This window comes from Petromyzon marinus, unplaced genomic scaffold, assembly GCF_048934315.1.
Source record: "Petromyzon marinus isolate PM22_M1 ecotype Great Lakes invasive population unplaced genomic scaffold, UKy_Petmar_22M1.pri1.0 PM_G_Scaffold_32, whole genome shotgun sequence".
Classification (NCBI taxonomy): Eukaryota; Metazoa; Chordata; class Hyperoartia; order Petromyzontiformes; family Petromyzontidae; genus Petromyzon; species Petromyzon marinus.
Window position 1 is genome coordinate 2,129,555 of NW_027422895.1, and position 23,095 is coordinate 2,152,649.

General features: G+C 47.4%; 2 protein-coding genes across 2 annotated transcripts in view; one reads left to right on the top strand and one right to left on the bottom strand.

Annotated features, from left to right (window-relative positions):
* Positions 1-1,639: 1,639 nt before the first annotated feature.
* On the bottom strand, positions 1,640-18,376 carry LOC142915552 (putative RNA-binding protein 46). Its single transcript, XM_076061327.1, has 2 exons — positions 18,280-18,376; positions 1,640-3,733 (listed from the first exon to the last, which is right to left on the bottom strand). Exon 2 carries the CDS (start codon positions 3,569-3,571, stop codon positions 3,011-3,013), a length of 561 nt encoding a protein of 186 aa, XP_075917442.1. The 5' UTR covers positions 3,572-3,733; positions 18,280-18,376; the 3' UTR covers positions 1,640-3,010.
* The window catches only part of LOC142915517 (uncharacterized), a 35,747-nt gene continuing 25,432 nt past the window's right edge, over positions 12,781-23,095 (top strand). Inside the window, exons 1-3 of the mRNA XM_076061274.1 lie at positions 12,781-13,990; positions 18,458-18,521; positions 20,270-20,699. Of these exons, the coding sequence (XP_075917389.1) occupies positions 20,310-20,699 (390 nt within the window). The 5' untranslated portion in view covers positions 12,781-13,990; positions 18,458-18,521; positions 20,270-20,309. The remainder of the gene's footprint in view (positions 13,991-18,457; positions 18,522-20,269; positions 20,700-23,095) is intronic.

The following is a 23,095-nucleotide window of genomic DNA, read 5'->3' on the forward strand; positions in this document are numbered from 1 at the left end:
TCGGTCGGCTCCCGACGGGCCCCCGCCGACCGAGCAATCGGGCCCCCCGCGCTAGCGCCCTCTCCGAGGGACAGACTCGTGCTGCTGGCTCACGGCCGCACGGCGTAAACCCACGCACCCCCGCGCGCACCGCGGCTATCGCTAATGCAGCGGACAGCGGCACGCTAGCGCCTACACCGGGGAGCGATTACCTCCACGAGCATCCGCGCGCACCGCAGCCGTCGTTAACACGGGGCCCGAACGGTCTCGCACCTGTGGGCGATGATCTCAACGCGCGAGCTCCGGCTGTGGCTCCGCCCTCGCTCTCGCCGCGCATCCGCCCACGGAGCCGCTCCGCGCGGGAATCACACGCGCACCACACCAATGCTCTCTGCTGACTTTTATTCGTGGCGCAAACCCCGCACCGCCCGGAGGGAATATTCTACGAGCGGAGCCTAGGCCTACCGCTATCCAAGTCCGCAAATGCTCGCAGGCCCCATCACGTACCTCGCGGCCGTGCTCACGGCGTCGCGCGGACGCCGTGAGAGTCGGAGGGACGAAGACGAAAGGGAACTTTGCCTATCGCCGCCTCGTAGCGGCGCTCGCCGGCGTCACACAGATGCCGCGAGCGGCTCGAGAAGGCGGGGAGCGTCGCGCGCGACTCGTCGCCGCCGACCCGGCAAACCTTCGCGCGCCCAAACAATTTGAAGCCAACTCAGGGGCGCCGCAATGTGACTCGCTCTGCGAGGGTCGGCCATTCTCCTGGCACCGGGAAACCGCGGGACTTTCATCCCAGAGACCCTTCGGATGAAAACCCGTCGTGACGGGCAATCCCCCGCCAGGACGCTATGTGCGGGCGCTGCAGGTGCGTGCTCGGTGTGGGGGGCCACGGGGGAGTCGAGGCGCCGGCAGAGTTGCTCCGAGACCGTGGCACCACAACGGATCGGGAATTGCGTTGAAATCCGGCTCGCGCAAAAGCACAAAAGGGGCGACCCAACGGAGCCCGAAATCATGTCGATTCGCCGAGTCGACAAATGTGCATATTGCCCCCTGGGATGGCAACTGACAGTCGAATACGGAAAATCGTGATGTGAACAGATTCTGTTTATGTGCGACACAACTTCACGCCACATGGTCCCACGGGGAAAGAGGGTGACATAAATTAATCTTTGGTTTTTTCGATAAAGTCACATATAAATAAGAAATAACAAAACATAATTATGTTGTTTTGTTATTTCTTATTTATACGTGACTTTACCTAAAAAACAAAGATTAATTCCTGCAGTCACGAAAGCTTCGAACCAAGTTTAGGGTGGCATAAGTAAATACAAAAACGAACCAGTAAACCATTGGTGATTGATCAAAGCTATGAAGGTGATGATCCAGTAAAATGATATTATGATGCTGTGGTAAAAGGTAATAAGTTACTCGAAAGTGCCTGGCCGTGGGAACGTTGGTAATGATCAGGATAATACCCTAACAAAACAGGGAAGTCTGAAATATGTTGGCATGTAAATCAGCATATCAAATTAAATCCACAGAGGAGGGAAAGAAGGATCCCAAGCATGCGACACTCAGAACCAGAAGTGGCAGAGACTCGGCCGAGAGAGTGGAGAGAGAGAGAGGAAGAGACTTTTCAGGCCTTTATTTCCACTAAAAAAATAACAAAAAAACATTACAGGAAAAAAACACCTAAATTGAAAATCAATAAAACATCAAACTCTTAACAGCGGTATGTGCATGAAATACAAATGGCACTGGGATAGAAGCTGTGGAAACGAGGCGGTGCACGGACATCTCCGTGTGCAGCAAAGTTGTTCAAGGGTTTTTCAATTTTATAAAGAATCAAATGTTTTGACATCAGAATGCGATGTGCACAATATATATATTTTTCTCCTGTATAAAACGAAATGTCAAACACCTGAATTCGTTTTTTCTTCAAGGATTCTGTTGTCGTAGCTACGTATGCAGTCTGCAAGTTTTTTTTTATGTGGGCACTTGCAAATATTGTCTGGGTACATGAAAATATTTCTTTGAAAATGTGTCCTAGACACTATATTTGTAAGTTAATAAAAGTAGAATTGAAACATTAGCACAATGTAGATTTGTATATTGTAGGGTAGAAATATATTTATCATAGCGATGATCAAATATTGGTTAATACAATTTATATTTTTACCTAGAATACTTTAGCCATGCAATAGACTAAATATAATGCTCGTGTTTTTAAAGAAAATAATATATTTACCAGGATTAAAGTTGAGCGAAATATGTTATAAAATCTGAGGCTTGGAGAATTGCATGCTGGGAATGAAATTGAGACAGAAAGGGGTTAATGCATGCCTTGCAGAGCAGGCGCACGTTACAGAGATTATTGACAAAACAGAATGCGATGTGAACAAAATATATTTTTCTCCGCTACATTTTCAAAACGAAATGGCGTTGACATGTCAAACGCATGAATTAGTTTTTTCTTCAAGGATCCTGGAAGAGGCGGCTGGGAGGCGGTGTCGCGGCAGGGGCTGGGCACATTCTCAGAGGATTCGCCTTGGTGAGGATGTTGTAGGCGTGCTGACACGCCACCTCCCGTGCTCCCTCCTCGCTGGAGCTCAGAAATGCGGGGAAGATGCCGGTGCCTTTTCCCATCCCGGGAATCGACACCTTATAGAGGAGGCCCACGGGTATCCCGGGCTCCGAGTGAGCGTGCAGCTCGAAGATTGGGTAGCTGACGCCTGCGGTCCGGCACAGCATCCGCAGCCGCACCTCCCACGACAGCATGGCCGTCTCCGGCAGCGCCTCGAGAGCAATGGGCATAGGCCGCAGGTGGAGAGGTACCCACCACAGCCACGTACGTGCCCCCCTCAAACAGGCTGTGTGCGGCTTTGCCGGTGGCCGTGCACTCCGGCTCCGGCAGGTCTGGCACCGCCGCCTCCTCCTCCGCGTCTTCCGTTGCCGCGGCCGCAGCCACCGTTTCCCACTCCGGGATGGCCCAGTCCACCTTGATGGTCCGGCCCCATGGCCGGAAGTTGATTCAAAGGAGCTTCTTCCTGGCCATGGCGGCCGCGCGATGGCTCCCGTACTCGATGAACACGTAGCCTCGGTTGAGGGTTTTGTCCCAGCGACAGACGCTCATCTTGACATCCGCCACGCCCTCTGTGGCACCGCTCATCGCCATCATCACCTCCGCTCGCTTCTTGTCCTCTGGCAGCCCCCCAATGAAGAGGCGGCGATTGTCCACGCTGAAGCAGACTGCAATGCGGCGTCCGGGACGGATCTCGAATTTGTCGAGTTTCTTAACGGCATCCGTGGCTTGGGCGAGCGTCGTGTAGGTAGCGAACGCATAGCCGCGGGTCTCTCCGCTATGCTCCATCATGAGGCGGAGCTGGTAGAGCTTCCCCACCGTCTCCAGCACGGGCACCAGCTCATCCTCGTAGAGGTCGCGCGGGATCCTCACCAGAAACACCTCGCAGCCACGGGCGGGAGGGGGCCCCTGCCAGTCGGGTGGCGGTCCGAACTTCCTCTGTCCGTTCTCCTGGACAATGTTGTACCCCGTGCTCAACATGAGGTCCAGCAAGACCTTCATAGAGGCCATGCCGAGCACCGGTGGTTTGGCTGCTACGGTGGTGCTGGGGCAGCGGCTTGGGGCCCGGTGGAGCCCTTGACACTCCGCGCGGTCGCCTCGTGCCGACAAAGCCACGGGGGGAATCAACTCCTGAAGAGCCAAAACCCCGGCAGGAACTCGCTCGGCCCAAACCTACAGGCCAGCAGTGAAGAGAGGAAGAGAGAGAGTGGAGACGGATGGAGAGAGAGACACGTTTAAGCAGAGCTACCTATATAAACTCGCAAAATCACAATAAACTTAAAGATAAACCCAAGAAACTGTGTCCTGACTTTAGTACCGCCCTGTATAATAATCATTACCCCTCACCCTCTGTACACTCCCCCACCCCGCAGTGCCCCTCCTCACTCATCCACTCACTGATCCACCCACGCACTCACTCACCGAGTCGCTCACACACTCACCCACCCACTCACTTACCCACTCACCCATTCACTCACCCACATGCCCACTCACTCAGCCACTCACTCTCTCTCACCCACCCACTCACTCACCCAATCACTCACCCAGTCGCTCACACACTCACCCACCCACACACTCACCCAGAAACTCACACACTCACCCACCCACTCACCCAACCACTCACCCACACACTCACCCACCCACACACTCACCCAGTCGCTCACTCACTTACACACTCACCCAGTCGCTCACACACTCACCTCAACAACAACAACCGCCATTCACCACTAAGTGGCGGTGACGTCACCACGACGCTTGTGCCAGGCTATGTGCACCCTGAGGCCACGTGAAGTGTCGAACGCCCGCTGACAGGTCACGGGGCAGACCCAGGTGCCATGGGTCGACTGACTGAGATGACTGGCTGATGCACCACCTGTGCCCCCTACTGTGCCAACCTGCTGTGCTTTAGCCACCCGGCGCTCCGCTCGTTGTGGTGAGCGTCATTCCTCCACCCTCCGTTGTTGTTGGAGGGCGACTACCTCCAACTGCCCACTAGCGTCCTTCACGAGCCTCCTCCACAGAGGCCGATCTTGACACCGCTGGTACCAGTCATCGGCAAGTCCACTCAGCTCCACGTCCTCCCGTACCACATCACTCCATCTCTTCTCTAGCCCGGGCCGCGCCCGTTTAGCCCCCTCGATCCGGCCGAACAAAAGCTGTTTCGGCATGCAGTGGCTGGGCATGCGGGCTACATGACCCAGCCATTGCAGCCTTGCCCGCCGGTGGTCCCCCTTCTTAAAAAGGGGGACCACCAGGGCATCCTTCCAATCCTGCGGAACCCGTCCAGTGGTCCAGACTGTTGTTATGATGTCATATAGGGCAGTCAGTGCACAAACGCCACCCTCCCTCAGCATTTCGCTTTGGAGATCATCTCTGCCCGCTGCCTTTCCTGGTCTCAGACTCCGGATCGCCCTCAGTACTTCCTCAACAGATGACACCTCAGCCAGCCACTCACAGGGGGTGACTTCTTCCAATATTTGAGGCACCGCAGCCTCAGCAGGGTCATCCTCACTTTGTGCCACGATGTTTTCCTGGCTGAGGGATTTTCCCTCCCCCAGGACCTCACAGAAATGCTCAGCAAATCTGCAAACCTGTTCATGGGGGTCGGAGATTGGATCACCGTTTTTTCTCCTGATGGTAATAGGTGTGGTGCTGCAGGTTACTTTTTTGATGGAGTTAAATAGAAATTTGTGATCACGGGCCACTGAGGCAGGCTCCATCTCCTCAGCAACCCGCGACCACTACCCATCCTTGCAGCGCCTCACGGCTCTCCGAACCTCCGAGCGAAGGCTGCGGTAGGCCTCCTCATTCTCTGACGTGGGATTCTGTAGCCGATGACAGTGGGCCTGTCGCTTTTTCTCAACCATCCTGAACACCTCCTCTGTCAGCCAGGGTCTCTGGGGAGGTCTGGACCGCGTGCCCAAAGCAGCCATTGCAGCTGCATGAGTCACAGTCCTAAACCTCGCCCATTTACCCTCGACATCAGGAGGAGTCGGGGACGATGCCAATCCCAGCCACAAGCAATGATTAAATTCTCGCTTGCAACTTTCATCAGATAACTGAGATCAGGCCACTTTAGGTTGGAATGGGGTCCTGGGTGTACACCCACCACCGGAGTAGAAGAATGGCAGGCGCATCTTACAGATGACTAGTCGATGGTCAGAGGGCAGATCAGCTCCACGGTAGGTCCTGGTGTCAAGGACATGGGCTCGCATCCGCTGGTCCGTCACTATGTAGTCCAGCAGATGTTCTTGCTTGGACCCGGCATGCATCCATGATGTTGTGTGAATGCGCTGATGCCGGAACAGCGTGTTGGTAATTACAAGCCCATGGGCTGCACAAAAATCTAGCAGCCTCCTACCGTTGTTATTGAGCTGATCTGGTCTATGCCCTCCAATCACTCCAGACCAGGTGCCAGCATCATGACCAACTCGGGCATTGAAGTCACCCAACATGATGACTCTATCCCGAGGGGCCACTTTAGCCAGCACCTGTGACAGGAGGTCATAGAAGGCATCTGACTCATCGGCTTTGCCTGCATCCCTCCACGGATGTTCATCTTCGGTGGGGGCATAAGTAACCACGACCACCATTCCTCGCCTCCGGTTGATGGGAAGGCGAGCCCAAAGTAGCCTGGGGCTTACAGCTTCCCACACCTCACCGCCATGCTCCCACGCCCCCTTCATTCTTTTGTTCAAAAGAGCCACACCCTGTTGTTTGGCAGTCTGCTGCCCCGAGTAGAGGACTGTCCACCCCTCATGGTGGCAGGAGCCAGAACTGGTCCACCGGACCTCCTGAATGTCACATAGATCCAGGCGGTACCGGTCCAGCTCCCGACAGAGGAGTGGCAGCCTCTCCTCCGCAGTGAGCGTTCGAACATTCCACGTGGCCACCCGTAGTGGTTTTTCGTTGTTTATGGAGGAGCCCCGAGGGTAGGTATTCAATCTCCTGGCTCCGCCAATTGGGGTTTGGCCAGGAGACGTCATAGACGCCTGGCCCCCGGGGCCTCCGGCACAAGCTTATTAGTTACATATTTCAGTTTAACTCGTGGTTTAGTGGTAATTAATTGAAGGTGGAGGGGTTACCAGCCCCTCGCACCCGTCCAGAGCCCCCGTTTAGCCCCTGTGGTGGACACAGATGCCATGAGGGGAGGAGCCAATCGAAATTGGACCTCCCCCCACAGCACTGTCCACGACAGAGTTACCCGTCCGGCACTCACACTCACTACCCACTCACCCAGTCGCTCACTCACTCACACGCTCACCTACCCACTCACAGACACACACTCACTTACCCAGTCGCTCACACACTCACCTCACACACTTACTCACACACCCACCCACTCACCCAGTCGCTCACTCACACACACTCACTCACCCAATCGCTCACATACTCACCCAGTTGCTCACACACTCGCTCACACACTCACCCACACACTCACTACCCACTCACCCAGTCGCTCACTCACTCACACGCTCACCCACCCACTCACACACACACATTCACTTACCCAGTTGCTCACACACTCACCCACCCACACTCTCACCCACTCACCCACCCACTCGCTCACTTACTCGCCCACTCACTCAGCCACTCACCCACCCACACACTCACCCAGAAACTCACACACTAACCCACCCACCCACTCACCCAACCACTCATACACTCACTCACCCAATCCCTCGCCCAGTCTCTCACATACTCACCTACACACTCACCCACCCACACACTCACCCACCCATATACTCACCCAGTCGCTCACTCACTCACACACTCACCCAGTCGCTCACACACTCACCTCACACACTCACACACCCACCCACTCACCCAGTAGCTCACTCACACACACACTCACTCACCCAGTCGCCCACATACTCTCCCAGTTGCTCACACACTCACCCACACACTCACTACCCACTCACCCAGTCGCTCACTCACTCACATGCTCACCCACCCACTCACCCACCCACACACTCACCCAGAAACACACTCACCCACTCACCCAACCACTCATACACTCACTCACCCAATCACTCGCCCAGTCGCTCACATACTCACCTACACACTCACCCACCCACACACTCACCCACTCACCCAGTCGTGTTCCGTGTGTGTGTTCCGTGTGTGTGTTCCGTGTGTGTGTTCCGTGTGTGTGTGTGTTCCGTGTGTGTGTTCCGTGTGTGTGTTCCGTGTGTGTGTGTTACGTACGTGTGTGTGTTCCGTGTGTGTGTGTTATGTGTGTGTGTGTTCGGTGTGTGTGTTCCGTGTGTGTGTTCCGTGTGTGTGTGTTCGGTGTGTGTGTTCCGTGTGTGTGTGTTACGTGTGTGTGTGTTCCGTGTGTGTGTGTTCCGTGTGTGTGTTCCGTGTGTGTGTTCCGTGTGTGTGTGTTCCGTGTGTGTGTGTGTTCCGTGTGTGTGTTTCGTGTGTGTGTTACGTGTGTGTGTTCGGTGTGTGTGTTCCGTGTGTGTGTGTTACGTGTGTGTGTTCGGTGTGTGTGTGTTACGTGTGTGTGTCCCCTGTGTGTGTTCCGTGTGTGTGTTCCGTGTGTGTGTTACGTGTGTGTGTGTTCGGTGTGTGTGTTCCGTGTGTGTGTTCCGTGTGTGTGTGTTCCGTGTGTGTGTTCCGTGTGTGTGTGTTACGTGTGTGTGTCCCGTGTGTGTGTTCCGTGTGTGTGTTCTGTGTGTGTGTCCCGTGTGTGTGTTCCGTGTGTGTGTTCCGTGTGTGTGTGTTACGTGTGTGTCCCGTGTGTGTGTCCCGTGTGTGTGTTCCGTGTGTGTGTTCCGTGTGTGTCCCGTGTGTGTGTTCCGTGTGTGTGTGTTTTATGTGTGTGTGTTTGTTCCCCAGTGTGTGTGTGTGTGTATTCCGTGTGTGTGTCCTCACTCGCGTGTGTGTTGAGACACGTGTCACACACGAGATGTTAACTACGTCGCCTGGTCTACAGGAGGTAGTGGGTTCGATCCCGACCCTGACGCCTGCTGCTGCTGCTGTATATTTAGAGTTTGCGTCTCTCCCCATGGTCGCGTGGATTTCTCTCCGGGCCCTCCGGTTTTTTCGCCCCACATTTAAAGTCAACATCACCACGGCGCATTCACGGTGTTTGGCTGCCGACGTTGTCCACGCCGCTTGCTTGGAGGGGCGATCATTTGTGGACAGGTCGCTCCTAAAAGAAGAGAAGCTAACAGCTCAGTGGACCCCTTGCTTGTAGGTAAGTTTCAAGGGCTTGCGCCGAAGGTTTTTTAAGGTTAAATTGTCGATTTAAAGCTTTCGTGACTGCAAGGATTCATCTTCTTTGGTTCTTTTGGTAAAGTCACCACGTAGAATGAGAATAAAATAATAAATTGATCAAATAAAATAACGCAATAAAATTATCACAACGTTTCGGCCAGACAGTCTCGTCCCTTCACCTGATGAAGGCCGCTGATGAAGGCCGCTTGTGTTGTGGCCGAAACGTCGTGAGAATATTATTGTGTTATTTTATTTTATCAATTTATTATTTTATTCTCATTCTACGTGACTTTACCGAAAGAACCAAAGAAGATGAATCATTGCAGTCACGAAAGCTTTAAATCGAAATTTAACCGCCTCTACGGGGAGGGATTCCACACATCCTTAAGATCATTCAACAGACTTCGGGATAAGAAGGCTCAACTAATCGAGTCTCTCACCTTTCTGAAGAGATGCCGCGACTCTAAGGTAATACCAACCGCATTTACACTAACCTCTGCTGTTGCAACTTCTCTCAATGCAAAACGAATTCTAGCTAGAACTAGCTTCGCTCTTATCTCGGAAAAAATCAGACTTACACGCACCGAACTCGATCAGTTAGACAAGACACTCTACAAATCACACTTAAAATTGACAGCAACAATGTCTACATCGGATTGGGAACATGTAGACAATATGACTACCTCTTCGGCTGCCACTATGTCGAACAAATGTAGGGACAATTTGATTTCCAAATTCAATCACCTCTCCAGCAAAAAATCGGATCCACACACCGAAAAGATAGACGTCAACAAAGTCGTAATTAATCGCAGTAACAGTTCCATTTCTGATGGTCTGAAATCCGTTTTAGCTAAAGGTCTAAACTTTGCTGTCACACCGAGACACTTACCGGTTAATGATATCATTGCCCATGTCGACGTTGCACTCAAGGGCTTGAGTCACATCTCTGCAGACGTAGCAAGATCTGAAATCGCTGCAACCCTCAAAAACGCTAAGTTGCCACCTAGCAACATCAGCAAAGACGAACGTTTTGAATGATCTCAATTAAAAAATAGGGATGATATTGTCGTTCTCTCAGCCGACAAAGGCAATGCCACTGTCATCATGGACAAAACAGAATATAACAACAAAATTCAAGAACTACTCAACGATGGCAGCTATACAAAAATAAAAAGAGATCCCACCAACAGCCTGGTCACCAAAACGAACAAAATTATCTGTGATTCAACAGCATTAATTGATGAGAACAAACAGTTCTTGTTGAAACCCTCTGCTGCCAGACCACCAAGATTATATGGCCTTCCAAAGATACACAAAGAAGATACACCCCTTCGTCCCATCGTCTCTACTATCAGCTCCCCCACCTACAAACTGGCACGTTTTCTGGCTGATATACTGCGACCTTTCACTGGAAAAACCACCTCTGCGGTACTAAATTCTACTCACCTGGTATCGACAATCAAAGACATTTCCCTGTCCCCAAACGACCTGCTTGTCAGTTTTGATGTGGTGTCCTTGTTCACCAAAGTCCCGGTACCTGACACCATCGCTATCATTGAAGACCTGGTTCATCAAGGACTGCATACTGATGTACCCCCCCTGGTGAGACATTGCTTAACCAACACATACTTCACCTGGAATGGAACTTTCTACAAACAAACTGAGGGCACCCCAATGGGCTCCCCCCTATCTCCGGTTGTAGCCAACGTATTCATGGAAAAATTTGAAAGTGACGCCATCCAGACTGCCACTCTACGCCCGACCTTAGGGAAGAGGTACGTTGATGACACCTTTGTCATCTGGCCACATGGCCAGCCTGCTCTAGACCAATTCCGTGACCACATCAATTCCATACACCCAGCCATCAGATTTACCATGGAGGTCGAAAAAGATGGCAAACTACCCTTTCTGGATGTCTTAATTAAAAGGAGACATGATGGTTCAATGAGCCACTCTGTCTACAGGAAAGCTACCCATACAGATGCTTACTTGAAACCGGATTCCCACCACCATCCATCCCAGAAGAACTGCCTCATCAAGACTCTATACCATAGCGCCCAATGCATTTCCGACCAGGAACACATTACCAGTGAACTCAAGCACGTACACCAGGCTCTCAGGGCTAATGGCTACTCCGACTACACAATCCGCAAAGCCATCACTCCAGTCATGAAGAAGGATCCTCTTGTGGAGCCACTCAAAACCATCACCTTACCCTACATTGCAGGGGTCACTAAAAAGATCTCCAAAATCCTGAATAAACACAAGATCCAGGTCCGATTCAACACAGTACACAAAATCCGTGATTTAGTTCCATCTGTAAAAGATGCTCTTCCAGACATACAGTACCCGGGCGTTTACAAACTAAAGTGCCTCTGTGGTAGTAGCTACATTGGAGAAACCAAAAGACATATCTCGGATCGCATCCGCGAACATAAAGCAGACTTGAAACACGGTAAGACGAACTCCTCTGCCGTGGCAGATCACTGTTACAATTCAGTGGGCTCACATGACATTGACTTCTCCAAGACGGAGGTTCTTTGCAAACCAACTGGCTACCATGAGAGATTCGTTCATGAGGCCATTCACATATACAAGCACAGAGACAATTTCAACCGAGAAGATGGATTCAGGCTCAGTAACCACTGGAAAGATGTGTTAAATCATTTCTGTTCTTAATTAATTGTAATTTTACGATGACCTTCAGACCGCAGCTCTTTCGCCAGCATTGCCTCTTAATACCTCTCACACCACGGTTAATGGTATGGTTTACAACATGGAGTATACTAGGGCTTCGCAGCTGTCTCTCTCCCCCTCCTCTGTTCCGACCATGGACGAACTCGTCCGTCTGAACGGGGCCCGTAGCTATCCGTGGTACGGAAATTTGAGGGTAAGAATCCACCCATTTTTTCGCCATATAGCATTGTGATATATAACGACTTATGGTTGGTAGCTTAGCTGATTGGAGAATATAGAGTTTATTGATAACATGAAGGTAATTTATATTTTAGTTTTTATTGGTTCACTATATAGTACTGTGAATAGCTCAGATGTGTAGTCATTTCTGTGACCAGTCACTAGCAAATCACCCAGTTATTTCAATGCTAAATTCGCCTAGTTATTTCAATGCTAAATTCTCCTGTTTTGATTTGTACTAAGTGCCTCGGTGAATGTGTATGCTCTGACTTCAACGTAACTATTTCTGTAGCAGTTACAAGCGAATGCCTTAATTTAGCTATTTCAATGCTAAATTCTATGCTAATTCCTTTTAACAATGGGTGCCTCTGCGGATGTGTATGCTTTAACTTTTAACATAGCTATTTCTGTGACCAGTCACAAGCTAATCATTCAGCCTTTTCAATGCTAAATTTTATGCTAATTCCTTCGTCAAGGCTCTTTGTTCCTCTCACACAGCTTAAAAGCCGTGATCTGAACGTGGCTCTCTCACTCCAGCGCTGTCCTACCAGACAGTCTCGCTCCCTTCACCTGATGAAGGCCGCTTGTGTTGTGGCCGAAACGTCGTGAGAATATTATTGTGTTATTTTATTTTATCAATTTATTATTTTATTCTCATTCTACGTGACTTTACCGAAAGAACCAAAGAAGACTATCATTTCTGGCCAGGTCGCTTGTGAAAAGGGCCTGTACACTACTACAGCTTTTCCTGGTAAAATAAAAAGTATATATAGTTTCGTTTAATTGTTTACTTTAACCGCAAATACATCTCTAATAAAGAAGGGATATTGCTCTCTGCCATGAATAAAGCCTCAATGCCCAAATATTGTCTTAAATAATTCCGGAGAGATCTCTCTGCTGTACGAAGAATTGCCATTTCCCCAAAACGTGAATTAATATTCACAATCTTTGCCTCGTTGGGGAAGTGATAGAGGCCCCTCCCCCTCCTCCTCCCTCTGTCCAATCGCGGCGTTGCCTCGCTGGTTGGCCCCTCCCCCCGCCCCAATGCGACCCGAGCTAACCGCTCGGGTCGCAGTCGCCTCGCTGACGATCTGAGTGCGAAGTTCAACACAGAGAGAGACACAGAGAGAGACAGAGAGACACAGAGAGACACACAGACAGACACAGAGAGACACAGAGAGAGACACACAGAGAGAGACACACAGAGAGAGACAGAGACACACAGAGAGAGACACACAGAGAGAGACACAGAGAGAGACACAGAGAGACACACACAGAGAGACACAGAGAGAGACACACGGAGAGAGAGACACAGAGAGACACAGAGAGAGACACACAGAGAGAGACACAGAGAGAGAGACACAGAGAGACAGAGAGAGACACAGAGAGAGACACAGAGAGACACACAGAGAGAGAGACAGAGACACACAGACACAGAGAGAGACACACAGAGAGAGACAGAGAGAGACACACAGAGAGAGAGACACAGAGATAGACACAAAGAGAGAGACACAGAGAGACAGAGAGAAACAGCGAGAGACAGAGACAGAGATAGATAGAGAGACACAGAGAGACAGATAGAGAGAAACAGAGAGAGACAGAGACACAGGGAGACAGACAGAGAGAGAAACACAGAGATAGACAGAGAGACACACAGAGAGACAGACAGAGAGAGAGACAGAGACGGAGAGAGAGATAGACAGAGAGAGAGACACAGAGAAAAACACAAAAGACACAGACAGAGACACAGAGAGAGAGACAGAGACACCGAGGCACACAGGGATAGACAGAGAGACAGACAGACAGGGATAGACACAGAGACAGAGAGAGACACAGAGAGAGGGATAGACAGAGAGAGAGAGAGAGACACAGAGAGACACACAGGGATAGACAGAGAGAGAAACAGAGAGAGAGACGGGGATAGACAGAGAGAGAGAGACAGGGATAGACACAGAGAGAGAGACAGACAGAGAGAGGGATAGACAGAGAGAGACACACAGAGAGACACACAGGGATAGACAGAGAGAGAGACACACAGAGAGAGAGAGACGGGGATAGACAGAGAGAGAGACAGGGATAGAAACAGAGACAGAGAGAGGGATAGACAGAGAGAGACACAGAGAGACACACAGGGATAGACAGAGAGAGAGAGACACACACAGAGAGAGAAACTGACTGACTGCTGCTGCCCGCTTGATCGTTGCCCCTGCCGCGTGTTGTAGACGGGGTGGCTGTTTGCGTGAAGAAGTTGCCGCGTGCAAAGCGTCGCTAAGACTGCCGCCACGTTTGGTGAGTCCCTGTGCCGAGTCGGGCGACTGCCGCCGTTCGTCGGCGTTCGTCATCATCGTCGTCATCAGTAGACACGTGGCATCGTCATCATCGTCGTCATCAGGTAGACACGTGGCATCGTCATCGTCGTCATCAGTAGACACGTGGCATCGTCGTCATCGTCGTCATCAGTAGACATGTGGCATCGTCATCATCGTCATCAGTTGACACATGGCATCGTCATCATCGTCATCGTCAGTAGACACGTGGCATTGTCATCATCGTCATCAGTTGACACATGGCATCGTCATCATCGTCATCATCAGTAGACACGTGGCATCGTCATCATCGTCATCAGTAGACACGTGGCATCGTCATCATCGTCATCGTCAGTAGACACGTGGCATTGTCATCATCGTCATCAGTTGACACATGGCATCGTCATCATCGTCATCATCAGTAGACACGTGGCATCGTCATCATCGTCATCAGTAGACACGTGGCATCGTCGTCATCGTCATCATCAGTAGACACGTGGCATCGTCATCATCGTCGTCATCAGTAGACACGTGGCATCGTCATCATCGTCGTCATCAGTAGACACGTGGCATCGTCATCATCATCATCAGTAGACACGTGGCATCGTCATCATCATCGTCAGTAGACACGTGGCATCGTCATCATCAGTAGACACGTGGCATCGTCATCATCGTCGTCATCAGTAGACACGTGGCATCGTCGTCATCGTCATCATCAGTAGACACGTGGCATCGTCATCATCGTCGTCATCAGTAGACACGTGGCATCATCATCGTCGTCATCAGTAGACACGTGGCATCGTCATCATCGTCATCATTGTCGTCATCAGTAGACACGTGGCATCGTCATTATCAGTAGACACGTGGCATCGTCATCATCGTCGTCACCAGTAGACACGTGGCATCGTCATCATCGTCATCGTCATCAGTAGACACGTGGCATCGTCGTCATCGTCATCAATAGACACGTGGCATCGTCATCATCGTCATCGTCAATATACAGTTTATATACACACGTGATATACAGTTTATATACACACATAATATACAGTTCATACACACACATAATATACTGTTTATATACACACATAATATACAGTTTATATATACACATAATATACAGTTTATATACACACATAATATACAGTTTATATATACACATAATATACAGTTTATATATACACATAATATACAGTTTATATACACGTAATATACAGTTTATATACACACGTAATATACAGTTTATATACACACGTAATATACAGTTTATATATACACATAATATACAGTTTATATACACACATAATATACAGTTTATATACACACATAATATACAGTTTATATATACACGTAATATACAGTTTATATACACACGTAATATGCAGTTTATATACACACTTAATATACAGTTTATATATACACATAATATACAGTTTATACATACACATAATATAGAGTTTATATACACACGTAATATGCAGTTTATATACACACATAATATACAGTTTATATACACACATAATATACAGTTTATATACACACATAATATACAGTTTATATACACACGTAATATACAGTTTATATACACACATAATATACAGTTTATATACACATAATATACAGTTTATATACACACGTAATATACAGTTTATACACACATAATATACAGTTTATATACACATAATATACAGTTTATATACACATAATATACAGTTTATATACACACGTAATATACAGTTTATATACACACGTAATATACAGTTTATATAACACATAATATACAGTTTATATATACACATAATATACAGTTTATATACACACGTAATATACAGTTTATATACACACATAATATACAGTTTATATACACACGTAATATACAGTTTATATACACACATAATATACAGTTTATATATACACATAATATACAGTTTATACACACGTAATATACAGTTTATATACACACGTAATATACAGTTTATATACACATAATATACAGTTTATACATACACATAATATACAGTTTATATACACACATAATATACAGTTTATATACACACATAATATACAGTTTATATACACACGTAATATACAGTTTATATACACACATAATATACAGTTTATATACACACATAATATACAGTTTATATATACACATAATATACAGTTTATATACACACGTAATATACAGTTTATATACACACTTAATATACAGTTTATATACACACATAATATACAGTTTATATACACACATAATATAGTTTATATATACACGTAATATACAGTTTATATAACACGTAATATACAGTTTATATATACACATAATATACAGTTTATATACACACGTAATATACAGTTTATATACACACATAATATACAGTTTATATACACACGTAATATACAGTTTATATACACACATAATATACAGTTTATATATACACATAATATACAGTTTATACACACGTAATATACAGTTTATATACACACGTAATATACAGTTTATATACACATAATATACAGTTTATACATACACATAATATACAGTTTATATACACACATAATATACAGTTTATATACACACATAATATACAGTTTATATACACACGTAATATACAGTTTATATACACACATAATATACAGTTTATATACACACATAATATACAGTTTATATATACACATAATATACAGTTTATATACACACATAATATACAGTTTATATACACACATAATATACAGTTTATATACACACATAATATACAGTTTATATACACACATAATATAGTTTATATATACACATAATATACAGTTTATATATACACATAATATACAGTTTATATACACACATAATATACAGTTTATATACACACGTAATATACAGTTTATATACACACGTAATATACAGTTTATATACACACATAATATACAGTTTATATACACACATAATATACAGTTTATATACACACATAATATACAGTTTATATATACACATAATATACAGTTTATATACACATAATATACAGTTTATATACACACATAATATACAGTTTATATACACACGTAATATACAGTTTATATACACACGTAATATACAGTTTATATACACACATAATATACAGTTTATATACACACATAATATACAGTTTATACATACACATAATATACAGTTTATATACACACATAATATACAGTTTATATACACACGTAATATACAGTTTATATATACACATAATATACAGTTTATACACACGTAATATACAGTTTATATACACACATAATATATAGTTTATATATACACATAACATGCAGTTTATACATACACATAATATACAGTTTATATACACATAATATACAGTTTATATACACATAATATACAGTTTATATACACATAATATACAGTTTATATACACATAATATACAGTTTATATACACACGTAATATACAGTTTATATATACACATAATATACAGTTTATACACACGTAATATACAGTTTATATACACACATAATATATAGTTTATATATACACATAACATACAGTTTATACATACACATAATATACAGTTTATATACACATAATATACAGTTTATATACACATAATATACAGTTTATATACACATAATATACAGTTTATATATACACATAATATACAGTTCATATATACACATAATATACAGTTTATACATACACATAATATACCGTTTATATACACACATAATATACAGTTTATATACACACGTAATATACAGTTCATATACACATAATATAGAGTTCATACACACACATAATATACAGTTTATATACACACATAATATACAGTTTATATATACACATAATATACAGTTTATACATACACATAATATACAGTTTATATACACACATAATATACAGTTTATATACACACGTAATATACAGTTTATATACACACGTAATATACAGTTCATATACACATAATATACAGTTTATATACACACATAATATACAGTTTATATACACTTAATATACAGGTTATACACACACATAATATACAGTTTATATACACACATAATATACAGTTTATTTACACTTAATATACAGTTTATATACACACTTAATATACAGTTTATACATACACATAATATACAGTTTATACACATAATATACAGTTTATATACACACACATAATATACAGTTTATACACACGTAATGTACAGTTTATATATACACACATAATATACAGTTTATGATGTATAAAAGGGAAATTTGTGAATGTGTGTCTGTTCGAAATGTTTAGCTTACTTTCCAACATGCAACAAACTTGAAATTTGGCACCTGGGTAGCTTCCAGACTGTACACAATGCAACAAGTATAAAAATAGACTTTTGTATATATTAATATTAGTCACGGCAAGTGAGCGGTGACGTCACATCTGTGATGTCACCTGATGACGTCACGCATCCCCCCACCCTCCGCGTAGGCCGTGTGATCCAAGCCAACCATCATCATCACACATCACATCACAAGCATTTGAATTTGACCAGGTAAGGTCCCACACTGAGTGAGACCCATAGAGACCCATACTCACAGAGAACCACACCCACAGAGACCCATACTCACAGAGACCCACAGAGACCCATACTCACAGAGACCCATACTCACAGAGACCCATACTCACAGAGAACCACACTCACAGAGACCCATACTCATAGATACCCACAGAGACCCATACTCACAGGGACCCATACTCACAGAGACCCATACTCATAGAGACCCATACTCATAGAGACTCACTGAGAACCACACTCACAGAGACCCATACTCACAGAGAACCACACTCACAGAGACCCATACTCATAGAGACCCACAGAGACCCATACTCACAGAGACCCATACTCACAGAGACCCATACTCATAGAGACCCATACTCATAGAGACTCACAGAGAACCACACTCACAGAGACCCATACTCACAGAGACCCACACTTATAGAGACCCATACTCATAGAGACCCATTCTCACAGAGACCCCTACTCACAGAGAACCACACTCATAGAGATCCATACTCATAGAGACCCACAGAGACCCATACTCACAGAGAACCACACTCACAGAGACCCATACTCACAGAGACCCATACTCATAGAGACCCACAGAGACCTATACTCACAGAGACTCATACTCATAGAGACCCACAGAGACCCATACTCACAGAGACCCATACTCACAGAGAACCACACCCACAGAGACCCATACTCACAGAGACCCACAGAGACCCATACTCACAGAGACCCATACTCACAGAGACTCATACTCATAGAGACCCACAGAGACCCATACTCACAGAGACCCATACTCACAGAGACCCATACTCATAGAGACCCATGGTCATAGAGACTCAGAGAAAACCACACTCACAGAGACCCATACTCACAGAGACCCACACTTATAGAGACCCATACTCATAGAGACCCATACTCACAGAGACCCATACTCATAGAGACCCATACTCACAGAGACCCATACTCACAGAGAACCACACTCATAGAGACCCATACTCATAGAGACCCACAGAGACCCATACTCACAGAGAACCACACTCACAGAGACCCATACTCACAGAGACCCATACTCATAGAGACCCACAGAGACCCATACTCACAGAGACCCATACTCACAGAGACCCATACTCACAGAGACCCACACTCACAGAGACCCACAGAGACCCATACTCACAGAGACCCACACTCACAGAGACCCATACTCACAGAGACCCACAGAGACCCACACGCACAGAGACCCATACTCACAGAGACCCACAGAGACCCACACTCACAGAGACCCACAGAGACCCATACTCACAGAGAACCACACTCACAAAGACCCCTACTCACAGAGACTCACAGAGACCCACATTCACAGAGACCCACAGAGACCCACAGAAACCCACACTCACAGAGACCCACAGAGACCCACAGAGACCCACACGCACAAAGACCCACAGAGACCCACACTCACAGAGACCCACAGAGACCCACACTCACAGATACTCACAGAGACCCACAGAGACCCACACTCACAGAGACCCACAGAGACCCACACTCACAGAGACCCACAGAGACCCATACTCACAGAGACCCACAGAGACCCATACTCACAGAGACCCACAGAGACCCACCCTCACAGAGACCAACCCTCATAGAGAACCATACTCACAGAGACCCACCGAGACCCACACTCACAGAGACCCACAGAGACCCACACTCACAGAGACCCACTGCTTGTGACACAGGAGGGCCGAGCGAGAATCCGAGCGGTGACAACCGCCGGCCATGGACAGGGGCCGAGGCGGCGGCGGAGGCGGAGGAGGCGGAGGAGGCGGAGGAGGAGGGGACCCGAGAAGGATCACCGACATCTCGGCCAGGCTGAGGCAGCTGATTGTCCCCGACAGGGGGCGGCCACTGGCCAGGGAGGGCCGGCACCCGGAGGGCGCCGGCGGAGCCACGGGCCGCGGGGAATCGAGGCGGGAGAGGAGCGAACGAGCGAGGCAGAGGGACGCGGCGGAGCGGGCGAGGGAGGCGAGGGAGCACGACGCCTTCCTGAGGGAGCAGCATGCGATGAACCAGAGGTTCGCCGAGAGGCGACGGGAGCTCGTGAGCCGGGGGGTCAACGTTTACTTCAATCCAGCGGAGGAGGCGTGGACGGCCGCCGGGGGGGGCATGGCGGGGCGGGGGGGGAGAGGGGGGGGGAGGAGCAGAGCGGGGGGAGGGGGGGTGAGAGAGGAGGCGGCGAGAGGAGGGGCGGGGGGAGCGGAGGGAGGGGTGGGGGGACGGGCGAGGGGGGAGGCGCAGAGAAGATCGGGGAGGGAGGCGGGGGGTGGAGCGGGGGGAGGAGGGAGAGCCGAGGGAGGAGGGGGCAGGGAGAGGGGTGGGAGGGTGGGTGAGTGGATGGACCGACTGAGACAGGTCGTGACGCCGAGATGGAATCGTCATTCCGGGAGGGGGGGGTCAGGAGGGGCGGGCACTGGGTGAGGGAGGGGGTTCACTCTGACATGGGAGAGGCCAGTTCACCATGGGGGGGAGGGAGGGGGTTCACTCTGACATGGGTGAGGCTAGTTCACCATGGGGGGGAGGGAGGGGGTGTAGGTGTGCGGCTCGCTCCAAGCGTCTCGGCTTCGCACCGTGCTGTTTGGTGTCGTGATGTCTCCAAGTTCTTTCGGTAAAGTCATCACGTAGGTAGGTATAAAATAAAATAAATTAAATCACGTGACGTTTTGGGCGCAACACAACAAGCGTCCGTCATCAGGTGGGACAACCATAGCAAGAGACAATTGCTGAAGTGGGCAAAAGGGTTGCCGTGACAAGAGGCTATGTAGGTAAGAGAGGGGGGGAGGAGCCAGGGAGGAGAGATAGAGAGAGGGGGGCATGGGGTAGGGGGAGTGGAGTGCTGCTAGAGGGATTAAGAAACTAGCAATGAAATGCCGGGGGGGGGGGGGGGGGGGGGAGTGGGCGGGGCTGGGAGTGGGAGGCTGAAGAAACTGGAGATGCGGATATGAAGGCAACATCCTTCCAATGATTGCTCAATTTGTATCCATCTTCTCGGTTGAAGTTACGTCTAAGTTTATATATCTGGACGGCTTCATGAACAAACCTTTGATAGTAGCCTGAAGGTTTGCAGAGTACCGTGGTCTCGGAAAAAACGAAATCATGAGAGCCCACAGCGTTATAGCAATGGTCAGCCACGGCCGTGTTTCAGATCTGACTTGTGCTCGCGAACACGGTCCGAGATATGTCGTTTCGTTTCCCCAATGTAACAGCCACCACAGGTGCAACTTCGTTTGTAGACTCCAGGATATTGCATGTCAGGAATGACATCCTTTACCGATGGGATTAGATCACGGATTTTGTGTGCTGTACTGAATTGGACCTGGATCTTGTGTTTGTTTAAGATTTTGGAAAACTTTTTGGTAACGCCTGCTATGTATGATAACGTGATGGTTTTGATCGGCGTCTCAGGGGGTTGTTGCTCCATGGTTGGAGAAACATGATTGGAGAAACACGGTTGGAGAAACAGCTTTGGGAGTACCCATTCATCTTGAGGGCCTGGTGTACGTGTTCCAGTTCACTGGCTAGGTGGTGTTGGTCAGAAATACAGTGGGCCCTATGGTGTAGTGTTTTGATGAGGGAATGGGTACTCGGACCGTATTATTCGCAAAGCTGTTTCTCCAACCATGGAGAAACAACCCCCTGAGACGCCGATCAACACCATGACGTTACCATACATATCAGGCGTTACCAAAAATATTTCCAAAATCTTAAACACAAGATCCAGGTCCGATTCAGTACAGTACACAAAATCCGTGATCTAATCCCATCGGTGAAGGATGTCATTCCTGACATGCAATATCCTCGAGTCTTCAAACTAAGTTGCACCTGTGGTGGCTGTTACATTGGGGAAACGAAACGACATATCTCGGACCGTGTTCGCGAGCACAAGTCAGATCTGAAACACGGCAGAACCAATACCTCCGCCGTGGCTGACCATTGCTATAACGCTGTGGGCTCTCATGATTTAGTTTTTTTCCAAGACCAAGGTACTCTGCAAACCACTATCAAAGGTTTGTTCATGAAGCCATCCAGATATCTAAACATAGACATAACTTCAACTGAGAAGATGGATACAAATTGAGCAATCATTGGAAGGATGTTATTAACCAGGTAAAACCCTAACTGCTTTATGGTGTTGCCTTCATATCCGCATCTCCAGTTTCTTCAGCCTCCCACTCCCTGACCCGCTCACTCCCCCCCCACCCCCCCCGGCATTTCCTTGCTAGTTTCCTAATCCCTCTAGCAGCACTCCACTCCCCTACCCCCCACACCCCCCTCTCTATCTCTCCTCCCTGGCTCCTCCTCCCTCTCTTACCTACGTAGCCTCTTGTCACGGCAACCCTTTTGCCCACTTCAGCAACTGTCTCTTGCTGTAGTTGTCCCACCTGATGACGGACGCTTGTCGTGTTGCACCCGAAACGTCACGTGATTTAATTTACTTTATTTTATACCTACCTGACTTTATACCTACGTTATGACTTTTACCGAAAGAACCAAAGGGTGTGGCTCCC